The sequence below is a fragment of the Oncorhynchus nerka genome, linkage group LG24 (genome assembly GCF_034236695.1).
Source record: "Oncorhynchus nerka isolate Pitt River linkage group LG24, Oner_Uvic_2.0, whole genome shotgun sequence".
Lineage (NCBI taxonomy): Eukaryota > Metazoa > Chordata > Actinopteri > Salmoniformes > Salmonidae > Oncorhynchus > Oncorhynchus nerka.
In genome coordinates, this window is record NC_088419.1 from 41,516,870 (window position 1) to 41,535,319 (window position 18,450).

Sequence of the window (18,450 nt, forward strand, 5' to 3'; positions counted from 1 at the left end):
TCGTTTACAAGACATGTGACAAATAACATGTGATTTGATTGGATTTCACCACAAAATACTTACATGATGGTGGCAGTCTCAGACTGAGCAAGTGCCTCGTTCAAGTGCTAGTCAGAACTAAGAAACTCGGACATTTCCGACTAACTAACTGGTTGTAGTTAAACAGGTGCCGCGTTCAACGAACCAGTTTCCTAGTTCCGACGAGTAGATGAACGTGGCATAGGCTATGTAGCAAACATAGAGCAGCGGACGAATTCAGTTTGACTCGTTCAGGTAAGGGTTGGCTACTCCTATATGCTCTGTCCACCACTAGTATCCAGTTGGTGGCAGGCTTGAGTCATCGTTACCTCTGTAGGTCTATTTTCAATTACTTTTCTGTGTTTCAATACATGGAGTTTCTAAATGTTTCATGTCCTTACGTAGCCTAACATGTTGAACAGTAACGCAAATGATGTTGGATCTTTAGTTGTATGAATGCATGTGTAATGCCACTACGTCAACAAACAAACAACAAATACACAAATAGGCTACATTACATAAGTGCAACTATGGTGACTACACATTGAATCAGTGTTATGATTCATCCGGACGTACACATGGAGACAGGATGTTTGTGGGTCTGACGACGTTATTAAAGTAAAGGTGCGCTGACTGACTGGCTCATACAACTCAGACTAGCCTAAATAGGAAGTGTCACTGTTCCTCTCCAACACACCCATTCCAAATGATAGTTAGCCTTCTGTAATTACGCAAGGCTATAGCGTAACGTGTACAGCCTAACACCACATGCTAGTTTCGTGAGTAGGCCTAATACAGGCAGGAGAACATTCATGCGACTGAGACATTTGACAAGGTAAAGCTGAAGCTTCATTCTTGCCGTTTTAATAAGTGGGGTTGTTTTGTGGACGTGGACTGGACTAGGTTGTTTCCTTACCTGTGTGAACTGGGCGGGTACCCGAGCGAACGGGACAACAGACCGCACCACACTCACAACAGAAGGAGGAAAATAGATTTCAGAGACGGAATATATATATATATTTTTTTTAAATACTTTGATCAAGGTGAGTTTTCTATTTTATATGTGTGCTATTACAGTCAACTTGGTTTTTAGCGCGCTACCTGCGATGTAAGGGCGTGAGTAGAGATTGTAGCCTTTACACCTGGCTGAGGTTCGGGTAGTTTTAGCTTTGTAGGCCTAAATGCGGTGGGCTAGTCTACAGTAGCCCTAGATAGCACATTTGCTGTGGCATATGCTAGTCTACTAAATGTATGGGAAAGTGGGGTAAGTTGAGACCTTTTATAAAAATATATAAAAAAACATCTGCATATCTCCCTCAAGGGAAATTTGACTTGGTAAAAATCCATTTTTTGGACCTAACTTGCTTACAACCTTTTTCCCATGAAATGATGACCTCTTCCTAAATATTTGGTAAAATTATACATTTTGTATAGAAACAAGGGTGGCTCAGCTTACCCCTTTAGCTCAACTTACCCCACTCTCCCCTATCCTGAAATTCTATATTATAGTCATGTTTTTTAAAATTCATATTTCATCATAGAGGAGTTTCAGGACATTTTTATGAGAGCTAGAGATGGTTATTTTCTTCCAGATTTCCTCATGTGAATAAAAATCATTTATAATTTATTGCTGCAAAACAAACATGGAATCTGGGTTCAATAACATGTTCTCTACTGCCCTCGTTTTGTATTTCCACGTGTGAAGTAGTCTACACTGTATCTCATTTGGTGCAACACCTTTGTTTTGGATATTGTAGCCTACAACTATTGACCGACTTTCCCAAGGCCTGGCTATAAATGCAAACCATGTTTTTCCATCACTCTTTGTTCCTTGCGCTCCACATTCTTATCCTGGTGGTTTGCTTATTAATGCACAGTAGGCCTATTTTTGTCTGTCTCTCTTTTGAGGGTGTGAAGTTCCAGCACACCCTCTCTGTACCCTGCAGACACTAGTATTGACAGGTTCCGACCCCACAGCTATGTGAAGTGAGTGAGAGGATCACGATGACACATTGTGATGTCTATTAACTCAATGCTTTAACACATATCAACCATAAAAACATAGGCACATTTTTTTTTTGAATTTAAAATACATTTTTCAAAACACTTTAATAGTCCCTCCCTATAGCTGTCCAGCTAGCATACTTTGGGTATTCGTACTATCTAAAGAGAAACAATGAGACAGGTATTTCTACATAGCCTCGGGCGACAATCTGACTGAGAATCTGAGCAGCTCGGTAAGTTTCTGCCATTGTTCTGTGTGTGTGTGTCCCATTGTTTACCGGGTATTAAGACGGGGGATGATAGAGACACAGATCTAGGTTGTGGTTGTTTTGCATAGTCTCTCCTGTGCCAGATTCGTGTCCCTGCTCGTCACACATTCCATGGATGGGAAGCCAGTCCTCCCTCGCTCCCTATTACCTTTTCTTCTCCCTTGGTTCCCCTCTACCACTTATTCATGGAATGGGAGATATATGATTGTGTGGAGTGGGGGGCTTACTTTTGTCTTAGAAAACTTCTAACTTGCAGAGTCTCTCTCCCTCCTCGCTTTCTCCATTACTCTCTGTCCAATAACTGTGTTTCACTTTACCCCTCTCTCTCTCTGTCCTCCTCTTTCTTCATTACTCTTTCTTCAATCTCATCTGTTTGCAGAAGCCCTTCAGAACAACTCTAATTACATGTAGTGCAGTAGTTTCTTCCCTCCAGACCAGCTGTGGCGTTCTACTAGGAAACCAAAGTGTTTTATATGTACGTTACACTGTTTTGCTTTACCTCTGGCAGTAAGTAGCCTAATGGTTTGTACACATGGATATGTGTGATGTGTGTGAACGGATGTTTTATTCCTAAATGTAGCACCACCTCAGACACTGCTTTCAGTCAGCCAGTACAACAGATGACATGCCCTTTCACTGACCTGTCTTCAGTCAGTGTTTTGGGGAAGCCACAGCAGGATCAGTCGCTCAATCATATTTTCATTCACACAGCACATTTGAACCAATACATTTTTCTATTGAGTCCTTTATCTCTCTGCTAACCTCCTTCTCTCCCCTCCTTTCAAGGAAGGGCCATGGTATCCACGGCAGAGTATGGCAAAACGTCGTGGGAGCTGTCGGTCCAGGTAGACCAGAGAGATGGAGACGAGGGCATGAGGTTTAAACTCCGAGTCAAGGGAGACCTGCACATTGGAGGACTCATGCTCAAACTGGTGGAGAAGATCAGTGAGTCTCTCTCACTCACTCACTCACTCACTCACTCACTCACTCACTCACTCACTCACTCACTCTCTCACTCTCTCACTCTCTCAGCCACAGTACTAGACTGGAGAACACACCCTGGTTTGTCCTACATTCCTCTATACTGCTGAGTAGTATTGTTTTCCCACAATGCTTCAGTACCACAGCCTGAAAGGCTGAAGTTCACCACTTTATCTCGTATCTATTCACCTGGGAGAAATCTCCCAGAAACCCTATTCCCTGTGTCATGCGCTATATTTGACAGTTATTATGTCTACAAAATGAGTGCACTACATGGGAAATAGGGTGTGATTTAAGACACAGGCTGTGTTTTATCCAGGATGATTAGACATTAGGGACTCCCTCATGGGAAGACGGCAGGAAAGTGGCCTAAGGCAAGGTGTGTTGTGTTTGTTACGTCATCGTTAAGTAGGCATATGACTACATGTATATGATTAAGCCAAATATGACTCAGTGGCCAGTCATCAGACTGGACTAACAATGGTCTGGGTTTAGCTGTAACGCTCACAACATGATGTCTTCGAGAATCCTCAAGCCACACCCATCTGCTTCCTGTGGGGACTTCTTATGCCTGCTGCAGGTGGTTTGTTTGGCGTAAACTTATGGGCAGAAGCTTTCTCGTATAGTCAGAAACGTACACATACTCCATGCTGAAATTGTTCTTAGACAATTGAATATCAATTTGAATTGAGGATGAAATATAAAATGATACGTGTTTAATGGCAATGTTTGTACTTTGAGAAAATGCTGTCCTTTTACCCAACCATAACCCCTCTCTTTCTCTCTCTTTCCCTCCTCTCCCTCTCGCCGCCAGAGGCCCCTCAGGACTGGTCAGACCATGCTCTGTGGTGGGACCAGAGGAGCTGTTGGCTGCTGAAGACCCACTGGACCCTGGACAAGTACGGTGTCCAGGCGGACGCTGACCTGCGCTACACTCCCCAGCACAAACCCCTGTGCCTGCAGCTGCCCAACATGAAGATGGTCAAACTCACTGTCAGCTACTCTGCCGTCGTCTTCAAGACCGTCGCTGAGATCTGCAGAGCGCTCAGTGAGTACCCTAACCGAGCAATAGTGCAGCTCCGAAAGACCTAGATCACTGTTTTAATATGGTGAAGTTCCCAATACGGGAAATGTTAAGGGCTCGGACCTATGGGGTAGGGGTTTAAATCTAGATGTAAGGATATAGGGCTAGGAATCTAGGAGTCAGATAGGGTGCAGTGTCTCTCCTTGACCTGGTCTTCCTTTTTCCAGGAGGCCAGAGGAGAGGGAAGGGGTTAGGGTGTAGTCTAGAGGTCGGATCTCTCCTTGACATTCTTCTCTCTCCTCCAGACATCAGGAGGCCAGAGGAGAGGGAAGGGGTTAGGGTGTAGTCTAGAGGTCGGATCTCTCCTTGACATTCTTCTCTCTCCTCCAGACATCAGGAGGCCAGAGGAGAGGGAAGGGGTTAGGGTGTAGTCTAGAGGTCGGATCTCTCCTTGACATTCTTCTCTCTCCTCCAGACATCAGGAGGCCAGAGGAGCTGTCCCTGCTGAAGCCTCCAGATGACCCGTCCAAGAAGAAGAAGAAGAAAGACAAGAACCCAGCACTGGATGACATCTTAGATATGGACAGCATCAGCGGAGGCTCTGGGGGAACAGGTGAGAGACACAGTGTTGTTAGCGTTTTTTAAGCATATGAATACCATTGTTAATGATGTGTTGTTAGATGTACTGTATCTTCAATGGTCAGATTCTTCCAATCTGTTTTCATGTGACGATTTTTCAACCAAGTTAGCCAGTTAGCCATATTCTGGTCACAGCCCGTCCCTGCATTAGCCAACCCCTTTATTGTCGTCTCTCTGTCAATATAGCTTTGTTGAATCATAGAAACCATCAGGGCCTTAGGCCAAGTTATCCCCATTGAGAAGTTAGGCTGGCTCAAACTCTCCTCATATCGCGATGGTCTGTTTTCAATCACGCTGTGAAGGGATTTAATATATCACTATTGCAACACAGTCAAGGTTTCGAACCTCTGGCTAACTCAAAGTGGGTAGCTACTGACTTTTATGTCTCACACCACCACCAGATTCCGCCCACATGGTGTCTTCTGTAGACTTCTGAAACCATCTAAGAAGGAATGGAGAGTTCTATAAAGTTTCTGAAGATCTAAACGAATACAGCTAGCATTAAGGCTTTCGTTACCGCTTACTCTGAAACGCGGGCACACACACACACTTTCTGAGTCGGTGTGAGTGTACAGTAGCTATGGTATAGGGCAGCTGAGGATTCCACACCAACTCATAAAACCAGCCTCATTTTGACAGTTGCTCTGAACCATTTCAAAGGAATTATTTCTGAGTTAAAGGCTCTGCTGCTTTTAAACAAATGTAGACAGAGCCATTTCGCCCCCGCAATCCTCTATGCTCCCATGAGGCCTCACTCCTAGGCTAAAGGCGAAACTGATTCTAGATCAGCGTTCTCACACAGAGCCTTTATGAATATGGGCCCTGAGTTGTATATCCTCCTCCACCTGACCCCTCCAGGCAGTCCCCTGTACAGTAAGACTATGGTGCCCACCTACGACCCAGAGAACGGGACTCCTGCCTCGGCCACCAGCCTGTGGTTTGGGGACAACCCACTGACCTCCAGCCAGCCCAACCTGCCCCCTGCGGAGCTGTCCAAGATGTACCAGCAGCTGTCCATGGTGGATAAAGCCATCATCAACGCAGGGTAAGAGTTACTCAGAAACAAACACTCCATTGGAACGAATAAACCTTGAGGGGAACCAGACTCTATGGCTGGACAGGTAGAAAAGATGCTAGTTGTTGCTATGCTGGAGGGCACTACTCTGTCTCTCCCCTGAGCACATAACTTCCTGGTTGACTGTGACATGCTGCTGGCGTGATTGACAGGTGGCTGGACTCCTCCCGCTCCTTGATGGAACAGGGCATCGGAGAAGATGACAGACTGCAGCTACGCTTCAAATACCACTGCTTCTTCGACCTCAACCCAAAGGTTACCCTAACCCCTAACCTTAACCCAAAGTGGGAGTTTGAATACCACTGAACCTCAACCCTATGGTGAGACTAACTGTAACCATAACCCCACGCCTAACCCTAACATTGACTGATTTGTGTGTGTTTTCAGTATGATGCTGTGAGGATAACCCAGCTGTATGAGCAGGCTCGCTGGTCCATCCTACTGGAGGAGATCGACTGCACTGAGGAGGAAATGCTAATGTTCGCCTCCTTACAGGTAGACACACACATGAACACACATACAAACTCAAACCTGTCCACGCGCACGTATTCAAACATACACGCACACATACACACTCGCGAGCGCGCATGAACACACACACACACACTCTCACACTATTGTCCATCTTGGAGATCCGGTTTGGAGTCTCATTCCAAGAGAAGGCCTGTTGGGACAGGAGGAAAATCCCATAGGAAAGAGGGAGGGAGGGACATCTGGCTATCACCCTGTACTCCTCTGGGTGAGGAAAATATGAGGAAATATAATTAACAAAAAACTATGAAGCGAAAAACCTATGACCGTTAAATGTTCTTCATCTCTGACTTTGATATAATTTTACATTTTTAACAATTTAGTAATTTAGCAGACGCTCTTATCCAGAGCATACATTTGAATATCTTTTTCCATGTTCTAAGCTGATATAAAAACCATTGTGAAATCCCTGAGATGGTTATTGCTTTCACCTGCATAATTACTGGAATCACAGGGCTCTCTCTTCCTCCCAGTCTTGTGTTATCATCTGGCCTCAAGTGTTGAACTGAAATCTGTTTTAGGGTTCAAACCTGCCATTTAGACAGCTAAAGGCTGGGCATATGTAATTTTTTCAAAGTTGTCTTGTTAGTTTTGTGCTCTTCTTGTCTGTTGTGTATTGTAAAATCTCCTGTTATATCCCCCAATTCCCATCATTCACTGATGATTATTCATGATTGTCAACATTGTTTCAGTATCACATATGCAAGATGACCATGTCCACGGAACCTCTGGACTTCTCCAACGAACCAGAGATGGATGAAGTAGAGGCTGCCCTATCCAACCTAGAGGTCACACTTGAGGGAGGAAATACAGACAGAATCCTGGTTAGTGTAGATGTCATACATATGAAGGATTCATATTTTTTTTGTACATATAAATGATAAACAAGTGTGTGTCATTTGTTTGCTACCGTTTGTTTTCAACCGTTTCAGAGGGTTCAACACCTGTATTTAAGCAAAGGGTTTGATGGGTAGTCTGCTTAGATTGCATGTCTCAACGTGATGATGTCACTAAGTCACAAGATAATTGACAGTTGCTTGTTCCCGCCCCACAGGAAGACATCACAGACGTTCCAAAGCTGGCAGACTCCCTCAAGCTGTTCAGGTAAATCCTGAGGGCCCCTGTATTTGCCCAGAAACACATATACTGTACCTCTATGTCTATGTAACAGATGGAAACATAAGAGACCTTGAATGATAAGTGGTAGAAATAAAAATGCCATTTCACTTCAGACAAGGAAAGGTTAATGCACCACGCCGTATATGGCCTGGAGTCTGTGACACAGACAGTTCACACAGCAACATTGAATGTGCAACAGTGTGACTGTGTGGGGACACAATCCGTTCCTGTTTATCCTCACCAAGCTTTTTTTGTTGTTGTTTCCTAACCAGGCCTAAAAGACTGACGTTGCGTCCGTTTAAGGAGTACTGGTTCGTGTTTAAAGACACCACCATCTCCTACTACAAGAACAAAGAGACAGCCAGCGGAGAGCCGATAGAACAGCTGCATCTCCGAGGATGTGAGGTGGTCCCTGACGTCAACGTGACGGACAAGAAGTTTGGCATCAAACTGCTGCTCCCAGTGGCTGATGGGATGAACGAGGTCTACATCCGCTGTGACAACGTACGATGCTATTTCTTATTTAAGTTTTTAGTTTATTCGAGTCGGGCACCACCAACATGAATCCGTTGTTCCTCCTACATATTGCTGTAACATTTGAGTTTTTATCCAGGAGACACAGTATTCCAAGTGGAAGGCAGCCTGTACCCTGGCCTCCAAGGGCAAGACCATGGCTTACAGCTCCTACAGGTCAGACTTGTTTTTACCTAATACTTCACCTGCCTTGGACCACATTAGTAGGGTTGTGACTGTAAACTGACCAAGAGAAACTGTGATTGGTCCAGGTCGGAGGTGAAGAACATCCAGTCTTTCCTGCAGATGAAAAGTCTAGCGCCCCCTCCTGGTCAGGCTGCTCCAGACTTGGATGCCATGGAGATGAACGCTGAGTGCTTTGTCTCCCCCAGATACACCAAGAAGTACAAGACCAAACAGGTGGGTGTCTATCTTCAATATAGAGTGATCATTCGTGATTCTGTGTTTGTGAGCCATAGACAGAGAGAGGATGTCACCAGAGCTCTCCAGAGAAAGAGTTGATTATCTCTGACATGACTCAAGTGACACCATAATACTTATCTCAAATCAAATCCAATTTTAATGGTCACATACACATGGTTAGCAGATGTTAATGTGAGTGTAGCGAAATACTTTTGCTTCTGCTTCCGACAGTGCAGTAAAATCGAACAAGTTATCTAAAAATTTCCCAACAACTACCTAATACACACAAATCTAAAAGGGGTGAATGAGAATATGTACATGTAAATATATGGATGAGCGATCGCCGAGCGGCATAAGCAAGTGGCAACTAGATGGTATAAAATACAGTATATACAAATAATATGAGTAATGTAAGATATGTAAACCTTATTAAAGTGACATTATTTAAAGTGACTAGTGATCCATTTGTTAAAGTGGCCAGTGATTGGGTCTTGTGTAGGCAGCAGCCTCTCTGAGTTAGTGATGGCTGTTTAGCAGTCTGATGGCCTTGAGATAGAAGCTATTCTTCAGTCTCTCGGTCCCAGTTGTGATGCACCTGTACTGACCTCGCCTTCTGGATGGAAGTGGTGTGAACAGGCAGTGGCTCAGGTTGTTGTTGTCTTTGATCTTTTTTTGTCTTCCTGTGACATCTGGTGCTATAGGTGTCATGGAGGACAGGTAGTTTGTACCCGGTGATGCGTTGTGCAGACTGCACCACCCTCTGGAGAGCCTTGCAGTTAATGGGCGGAGCAGTTGCCGTACCAGGCGGTGATACAGTCCGACAGGATGCTCTCGATTGTGGATCTGTAGAAGTTAGTCAGGGTTTTGGGAGACAAGCCAAAATTTCAAGCCTCCTGAGGTTGAAGAGGCGCTGTTGCACCTTCATCGCCACACTGTCTGTGTGGGTGGACCATTTCAGTTTGTTGTTGATGTGTACGCCGAGGAACTTAAAGGTTCTTGTTAGCGGGCCGTGACGGTGGCACTGTATTATCTTCAAAGAAGGTGTTTAGTTTGTCTGGCAGCAAGACGTCGGTGTCCGTGACGTGGCTGGTTCTCTTTTTGTAGTCCGTGAGTTCCTGTAGACCCTGCCACATACGTCTCATGTCTGAGCCGTTGACTCCACTTTGTCCCTGTTCCGGCATTTAGCTCGTTTGATTGCCTTGCGGAGAGAATAACTACACTAATTATATTCAGCCATAGTCACAGACCTCTTTCCATGGTTAAATATGGTGGTTCGTGCTTTCAGTTTTCCGCAAATGCCGCCATCCATCCACGGTTTCTGGTTAGGGTAGGTTTTAAAAGTCAGTGGGTACAACATCTCCAATGCACTTCCTTATGAATTCACTCACAGAGTCAGTGTATAGGTTGATGTTATTCTCTGAGGCTGACGGGAGCATATCCCAGTCCGCGTGATCAAAACAATCTTGAAGCGTGGATTTCGATTGTTCAGACCAGCGTTGAATGGTTCTAGTCACTGGTACATCCTGTTTGAGTTTCTGCCTATAAGACGGTGGGAGCAAGATGGCATCGTGGTCGGATTTGCCGAAGGGAGGGGGGGGGGGGTTTTGTATGCATCGCGGAAGTTAGAGTAGCAGAGTTCTAGTGTATTACCCCCCACGCGTAGTGCAATCAATATGCTGATAGAATTTAGGTAGCCTTGTTCTCAAATTTGCTTTGTTAAAATCCCCAACTACAATAAATGCAGCCTCAGGATATATGGTTTCCAGTTTACATAGAGTCCAGGGAAGTTCCTTTAGGGCCATCTTGATGTCTTCTTGAGGGGGAATGTACATAGCTGTGACGATAACGGATGAGAATTCTCTTGGAAGGTAATATGGCTGGCATTTGATCGGGTGAGGTCGGGTGAGCAAAAGGACTTGAGTTCCTGTATGTTGTTATGATTTCACCATGAGTCGTTAATCATGAAGCATACACCCCCCTCTTCCTCTTCCCAGAGAGGTGTTTATCTCTGTCAGCTCGATGCATGGAGAAGCCCGGTGACTGAACCGTTTCCGACAACATATCCTGAGAGAACCATGTTTCTAATAATACAACTTAAGATTTCCTGGGGTAACAATGTAAGAAATAAAACATTTTTAAAAAAAATACTGCAGAGTTGCCTAAGGACTCGAAATGAGGCGACCAACTCTGAAGGCGCCCAGACCATTCTATTCCATTCGCTCACCATTTCAGTAGTTTTCTTATTTTTTTCATTATTGGGTAGATAAGCTTTAATTTTGCAGATTGTAGCTTCCAAAAGTTTGTACACACCTACTCATTCATTTTTTTCTACAATGTATATATTTGAGATTTTGAAAAGTAGCCACCCTTTGCCTTGATGACAGATTTGCGAGGGGGGGGGGTGAATAGTTATGCATGCTCAAGTTTTCTTATTTCTTGTTTGTTTCACAATAAAAAATATTTTGCATCTTCAAAGTGGTAGGCATGTTGTGTAAATCAAATGATACAAACCCCCCAAAAATCCATTGAAATTCCAGGTAGTTAAGCAACAAAATAGGAAAAATGCCAAGGGGTGAATACTTTTGAATACTTTTGCAAGCCAGCATATTTGTTGCAAGAATTTTGCATAATTTAAATGAACAATTCTATTCTGGCGTCGCTTTTGTGTATCAGTTCATAAACCATGTGTCATGGAATCATTGTAAATCTCTTCCAACTCTCTTCCAACTGCGCCATATAGATTGCAACTCTTTTGGTCCTTAAATTAAAATGGTATCTGTTTTTATTTAACAATTTTCTTTAACCAATTTTGGTCTTTGATGCAAGGCCGACATAAGTTCCTGAATTTTTCCCCCTTCCATTTGCCTCTTCCATTTTTGCGGTAATGCTGCAATTCATTGGTTGTAATTTTGGATAGAGCAGACATTTCCATATATTTTTGTTAGCTGCATGTATGACAACTTCACCAGTCCTATTTATGATATAATTTACAAATATTATGCCTGTTTGTTTATCAATTTGGGGCGGCAGGGTAGCCTAGTGGTTAGAGCGTTGGACTAGTAACCGGAAGGTTGCAAGTTCAAATCCCCGAGCTGACAAGGTACAAATCTGTCGTTCTGCCCCTGAACAGGCAGTTAACCCACTGTTCCTAGGCCGTCATTGAAAATAAGAATTTGTTCTTAACTGACTTGCCTAGTTAAATAAAGGTTAAAATATATATATATATATTTAACTGCAATATTTGTTGTACTATATGTTCTGTCTTTTCTGGTGGATTAAACTGAAATTACAACCAACTTTCTATGGCTTATTTTTTTTTAAATAGCAATGTTTTGGAATAGGCCATTCTTAAACATGGGGTGAGACATTCTTTCTAATTTGCTAGAGAACCAGTTTGGATTTAAGTATTACTTTTGTATGACTGACTCCTTTAATAAGAGGTCTAATGCTTTAAAATGTAATAATTTTGCCCTCCGAATTCATATTAATTTTATAAATATGCCCTTTTAATTTTGCCTGGCTTGCCATTCCAAATTAAATTGGATATTGTTTGCTCATATAATAAAAATAATTTAAAAAACAGGTCGCTAGGTTTAGGCAAAACCATAAGCAAATAGGTAAAATGGGATTTGACTAAAGAGTTAATCAGGGTGATTCCCCCCCCCCACACACACACACACAAATAAACAGGTATTTTCATTTCCATGGTAGCAAGATCTTAACTAAAAATGTATTGGAGTCAGATAATTTCTTTCGGGATATGTATATCGACTATGTCCACATCCCCGTCAGACCATTTTATTGGAAAACTACACAGTAATGTAAAAGTTGTATTTTTTTTGTAATCCAATACGTAATATAGTACATTTATCATAATTAGGTTAGAAAACGTATCTAGATGCTCTATGAGGCTGTGGAGGGATCCAAATAGTGGATTTAAAAGAAAACATTAATCAGATGCCGATAGGGGACAACCTTGTTTTATTTCCTCTTGACAATTAAAACATTTCTGAGAAGTAGCCATTATTACTATTTTACACCTAGAGTTACTATACATAACTTTAACCCATTTTATAAGAGATTCTCCAAAATGGAAATATTCCAGGCATTTATATATAAACTCCAGTTGTACTTTATCAAAGGCCATTTCAAAGTCAGCCAAGAATACCAGGCTTGTTTTCCCAGATTTTTCATAGTGTTCAATACTTGTCTTATATTATCTCCAATGTATTGTCCATGTAAAAAACCTGTCTGATTTATGATGATGAATAATATAATACATTATTGTATCACAACACTGAAGTGTAATAGGCCTCCAATTTTTTAATGGACTGGATCCTTATATTTACCACTTGGATCCTGTTTCAGTAATAATGAAATCAGACCCTTTCAGTATTTGTTAGATGATTGACATAATGTCTGTGTAAAGTAACCTAAATGTCCCTTTTCTGTCTCCTGTCCAGCTGACAGCGAGGATCCTGGAGGCCCATCAGAACATCGCCAGGCTCTCCCTCAATGAAGCTAAAATGCGCTTTATCCAGGCCTGGCAGTCCCTGCCTGAGTTTGGTATCAAATACTACATTGTCAGGTACATAAATGTGACCGACCAGGTTCAAACAGCTCAAGACTGTGTTAGCGAGATAAAGCCTGGGAGTTAGCTCAGGGAGCAGGTCCCAGGCAAAGTTGCTCATCACACAATCATGGTTCACAAAACCACTATGGTTCCATAAAGATATTATGAATGCGTGTGTGTGTGTGTTCCAGGTTCCGAGGCAGTAAGAAGGATGAGCTGATGGGTATCTCCTATAACCGTCTGATCCGTATTGACATGTCCACTGGCCTGCCCATCACCACCTGGAGGTTCGCCAACATGAGACAGTGGAATGTCAACTGGGAGATCAGACAGGTAAATTGTTCTAGATTGATTGATTGGTTCATTGATTTATTTAATTGATTGATTACTTTTTACAGATTAGGAAGTAATGGATAATAGTTGCCTTTGAGAAACCAGTTTCTCCTGAAAATGTACAGTGGGGCAAAAAAGTATTTAGTCAGCCACCAATTGTGCAAGTTCTCCCACTTAAAAAGATGAGAGAGGCCTGTAATTTTCATCATAGGTACACTTCAACAATGACAGACAAAAATCCAGAAAATTACATTGTAGGATTTTTAATGAATTTATTTGCAAATTATGGTGGAAAATAGGTATTTGGTCACCTACAAACAAGCAACATTTCTGGCTCTCACAGACCTGTAACTTCTTCTTTAAGAGGCCCCTCTGTCCTCCACTAGTTACCTGTATTAATGACACCTGTTTGAACTTGTTATCAGTATAAAAGACACCTGTCCACAACCTCAAACAGGCACACTCCAAACTCCACTATGGCCAAGACCAAAGAGCTGTCAAAGGACACCAGAAACAAAATTGTAGACCTGAAGACTGAATCTGCAATAGGTAAGCAGCTTGGTTTGAAGAAGTCAACTGTGGGAGCAATTATTAGGAAATGGAAGACATACAAGACCACTGATAATCTCCCTCGATCTGGGGCTCCACGCAAGATCTCACCCGTAGGGTCAAAATGATCACAAGAACGGTGAGAATAAATCCCAGAACCACACAGAGGGACCTAGTGAATGACCTGCAGAGAGCTGGGACCAAAGTAACAAAGCCTACCATCAGTAACACACTACGCCGCCAGGGACTCAAATCCTGCAGTGATTTGAGGATTTGAGTCCCTGGCGGCGTGTCAGTACAAGCCAGTACATGTCCAGGCATGTCTGAAGTTTGCTAGAAAGCATTTGGATGTTCCAGAAGAAGATTGGGAGAATGTCATATGGTCAGATGAAACCAAAATATAACTTTTTGGTAAAAACTCGTCGTGTTTGGAGGACAAAGAATGCTGAGTTGCATCCAAAGAACACCATACCTACTGTGAAGCATGTGGGTGGAAACATCATGCTTTGGGGCTGTTCTTCTGCAAAGGGACCAGGACGACTGATTCGTGTAAAGGAAAGAATAAATGGGGTCATGTATCGTGAGATTTTGAGTGAAAACCTCCTTCCATCAGCAAGGGCATTGAAGATGAAACGTGGCTGGGTCTTTCAGCATTACAATGATCCCAAACACACCGGGCAACAAAGGAGTGGCTTCGTAAGAAGCATTTCAAGGTCCTGGAGTGGCCTAGCCAGTCTCCAGATCTCAACCCCATAGAAAATCTTTGGAGGGAGTTGAAAGTCCGTGTTGCCCAGCAACAGCCCCAAAACATCACTGCTCTAGAGGAGATCTGCATGGAGGAATGGGCCAAAATACCAGCAACAGTGTGGGAAAACCTTGTGAAGACTTACAGAAAACGTTTGACCTCTGTAATTGCCAACAAAGGGTATATAACAAAGTATTGAGATAAACGTTTGTTATTGACCAAATACTTATTTTCCACCATAATTTGCAAATTAATTCATTAAAAATACTACAATGTGATTTTTCTGGATTTTCTTTCTCATTTTGTCTGTCATAGTTGAAGTGTACCTATGATGAAAATTACAGGCCTCTCATCTTTTTAAGTGGGAGAACTTGCACAATTGGTGGCTGACTAAATATTTTTTTGCCCCACTGTATCTATAAAGTTCATTTAATCAGTAATAACATTTACATTTAAGTCATTTAGCAGACGCTCTTATCCAGAGCGACATACAAATTGGTGCGTTCACCTTAAGACATCCAGTGGAACAGCCACTTTACAATAGTGCATCTAAATCTTTTAAGGGGGGTGAGAAGGATTACTTTATCCTATCCTAGGTATTCCTGAAAGAGGTGGGGTTTCAGGTGTCTCCGGAAGGTGGTGATTGACTCCGCTGTCCTGGCGTCGTGAGGGAGTTTGTTCCACCATTGGGGGGCCAGAGCAGCGAACAGTTTTGACTGGGCTGCGCGGGAACTGTACTTCCTCAGTGGTAGGGAGGCGAGCAGGCCAGAGGTGGATGAACGCAGTGCCCTTGTTTGGGTGTAGGGCCTGATCAGAGCCTGGAGGTACTGAGGTGCCGTTCCCCTCACAGCTCCGTAGGCAAGCACCATGGTCTTGTAGCGGATGCGAGCTTCAACTGGAAGCCAGTGGAGAGCGGAGGAGCGGGGTGACGTGAGAGAACTTGGGAAGGTTGAACACCAGACGGGCTGCGGCGTTCTGGATGAGTTGTAGGGGTTTAATGGCACAGGCAGGGAGCCCAGCCAACAGCGAGTTGCAGTAATCCAGACGGGAGATGACAAGTGCCTGGATTAGGACCTGCGCCGCTTCCTGTGTGAGGCAGGGTCGTACTCTGCGGATGTTGTAGAGCATGAACCTACAGGAACGGGCCACCGCCTTGATGTTAGTTGAGAACGACAGGGTGTTGTCCAGGATCACGCCAAGGTTCTTAGCGCTCTGGGAGGACACAATGGAGTTGTCAACCGTGATGGCGAGATCATGGAACGGGCAGTCCTTCCCGGGAGGAAGAGCAGCTCCGTCTTGCCGAGGTTCAGCTTGAGGTGGTGATCCGTCATCCACACTGATATGTCTGCCAGACATGCAGAGATGCGATTCGCCACCTGGTCATCAGAAGGGGGAAAGGAGAAGATTAATTGTGTGTCGTCTGCATAGCAATGATAGGAGAGACCATGTGAGGTTATGACAGAGCCAAGTGACTTGGTGTATAGCGAGAATAGGAGAGGGCCTAGAACAGAGCCCTGGGGACGCCAGTGGTGAGAGCGCGTGGTGAGGAGACAGATTCTCGCCACGCCACCTGGTAGGAGCGACCTGTCAGGTAGGACGCAACCAAGCGTGGGCCGCGCCGGAGATGCCCAACTCGGAGAGGGTGGAGAGGAGGATCTGATGGTTCACAGTATCGAAGGCAGCCGATAGGTCTAGAAGGATGAGAGCAGAGGAGAGAGAGTTAGCTTTAGCAGTGCGGAGGGCCTCCGTGATACAGAGAAGAGCAGTCTCAGTTGAATGACTAGTCTTGAAACCTGACTGATTTGGATCAAGAAGGTCATTCTGAGAGAGATAGCGGGAGAGCTGGCCAAGGACGGCACGTTCAAGAGTTTTGGAGAGAAAAGAAAGAAGGGATACTGGTCTGTAGTTGTTGACATCGGAGGGATCGAGTGTAGGTTTTTTCAGAAGGGGTGCAACTCTCGCTCTCTTGAAGACAGAAGGGACGTAGCCAGCGGTCAGGGATGAGTTGATGAGCGAGGTGAGGTAAGGGAGAAGGTCTCCGGAAATGGTCTGGAGAAGAGAGGAGGGAATAGGGTCAAGCGGGCAGGTTGTTGGGCGGCCGGCCGTCACAAGACGCGAGATTTCATCTGGAGAGAGAGGGGAGAAAGAGGTCAGAGCACAGGGTAGGGCAGTGTGAGCAGAACCAGCGGTATCGTTTGACTTAGCAAACGAGGATCGGATGTCGTCGACCTTCTTTTCAAAATGGTTGACGAAGTCATCTGCAGAGGGGAGGGGGGGGGAGGAGGATTCAGGAGGGAGGAGAAGGTGAAGGAGAAGAATAATGCATGTTGTTTCATGTCTCCAGGTGGCCATAGAGTTTGACCAGAATGTGTCGATAGCCTTCTCCTGTGTGAGTTGTGACTGCAAGGTGGTCCATGAGTACATAGGAGGATACATCTTCCTCTCAACACGCTCCAAAGACCAGAACGAGACACTGGACGAGGAACTATTCCACAAACTTACTGGAGGGCAGGAATGAACCTGGGACATCAGCTTTCATTTAGTGCCGTGGCGATCAAACATGAGGATTTGTTACAAGCTGAGACTATCCATGCATTCCAATGCAGTCAATCATTCATGTACTGAAGGCCTGTAAAAAGCCAATCCAGAGTCGAGAAAGAATTTAAATGAATTGCTGATATGGTTTTGTAGGCTACATAAATTATATTTTCATATTGTAAGTGCAGAGAAAAGTAGACGTCTTGGTCACAGTACACTACATTTGATTCTAAGACCATCTCTACAAAATGTGTGGACCATCTCTACAAGGCTCATTTGCCTGACGTTTAGGCCTGGCAATTCATTCGGCACATGGGCTGTACATCTTGTCACCTTTTTACCTTGGTGTAGCCCAGAAAAAAATCTGTGACAACCAGCAGACAGTGGTTGAAGAGGAGGATTTAGGTAGTTTTACTGACACATTTTTTAAGTCTTTGATTTCAATGTTGTAGGCTACTTTCACAATCACTCTATTGGGCTGCTCATTGCCCTATTTTATACATATTACTTTTATACTGTTTTATAATGTAACATTTGCAATTGTATTACAAGTCCAACAGAATTTCAAAGATATTTCTGGTGGTGGGTTATTATCACGTTGAACGAGACATTTGTTTACACTGGTATTTCTCTTGACTTAACTGCATTGAAATAAACTTGAGAAACATGTTTTGGTCAATTGTTGTCTCTGTAATGGCACAGCAGTTCGTGGTGCATCTACATACAGTAGAATTGTCTTTCTGGCCTTAGATCAGTTATATAACCCCATGTGAGAAAGTTAAAACATCCCTAGACACATGAGCATGTAAGACCAAAATTGCTCCTTCAGTCTTGAGGTCAAACAGATTATACTGTATGTCAACTATGAGAATTATGTTTTGAGAATGGATGGCGGCTCATACTATGGAAGCCCATTCCCGCCATGAAATAAATCAATTAAAATGCTGATACTTTGCTGATACAAAATGTTGAGATAATAAGTTAAAATGTTGCGATACTAACTAACTCAAATGTTTTAGAAAGTAGGGCATGCTTATGTTTCTTAATTTGTAACATTGTGTGGTGATTTCAGAGGTGAAACCACAGGTCCAAGGTGTGGTGGGGAGTATTTCAATG

The 18,450-nt window shown here is 43.7% G+C and overlaps 1 protein-coding gene across 3 annotated transcripts; it reads left to right on the plus strand.

The window, feature by feature from the left end:
- The first annotated feature begins 562 nt into the window (after nucleotides 1-562).
- On the plus strand, nucleotides 563-18,003 carry LOC115107997 (fermitin family homolog 1-like). 3 transcript variants are annotated; one of them, XM_029631846.2, is made up of 15 exons: nucleotides 563-853; nucleotides 3,078-3,236; nucleotides 4,087-4,320; nucleotides 4,772-4,909; nucleotides 5,794-5,980; nucleotides 6,163-6,265; nucleotides 6,398-6,505; nucleotides 7,234-7,365; nucleotides 7,596-7,645; nucleotides 7,933-8,164; nucleotides 8,274-8,350; nucleotides 8,446-8,593; nucleotides 13,060-13,184; nucleotides 13,361-13,502; nucleotides 17,141-18,003. In XM_029631846.2, exons 2-15 carry the CDS (start codon nucleotides 3,086-3,088, stop codon nucleotides 17,312-17,314), a joined length of 2,001 nt encoding a protein of 666 aa, XP_029487706.1. In that variant the 5' UTR covers nucleotides 563-853; nucleotides 3,078-3,085; the 3' UTR covers nucleotides 17,315-18,003. The 3 variants fall into 3 exon arrangements, with proteins under 3 accessions (XP_029487706.1, XP_029487705.1, XP_029487707.1); XM_029631845.2 differs by having other exon boundaries at nucleotides 565-1,061; XM_029631847.2 differs by lacking the exon at nucleotides 563-853 and adding an exon at nucleotides 1,088-2,766.
- The last annotated feature ends 447 nt before the right edge of the window (nucleotides 18,004-18,450 follow it).

Excerpts from the sequence above, each read along its gene's own strand:
- LOC115107997 (XM_029631846.2), top strand. The coding sequence starts at position 3,086 with ATGGTATCCACGGCAGAGTATGGCAAAACGTCGTGGGAGCTGTCGGTC. Across the intron at positions 7,366-7,595 it reads GAAATACAGACAGAATCCTG|GAAGACATCACAGACGTTCC; the intron begins GTTAGTGTAGAT and ends CCCGCCCCACAG. Across the intron at positions 7,646-7,932 it reads GACTCCCTCAAGCTGTTCAG|GCCTAAAAGACTGACGTTGC; the intron begins GTAAATCCTGAG and ends TTTCCTAACCAG.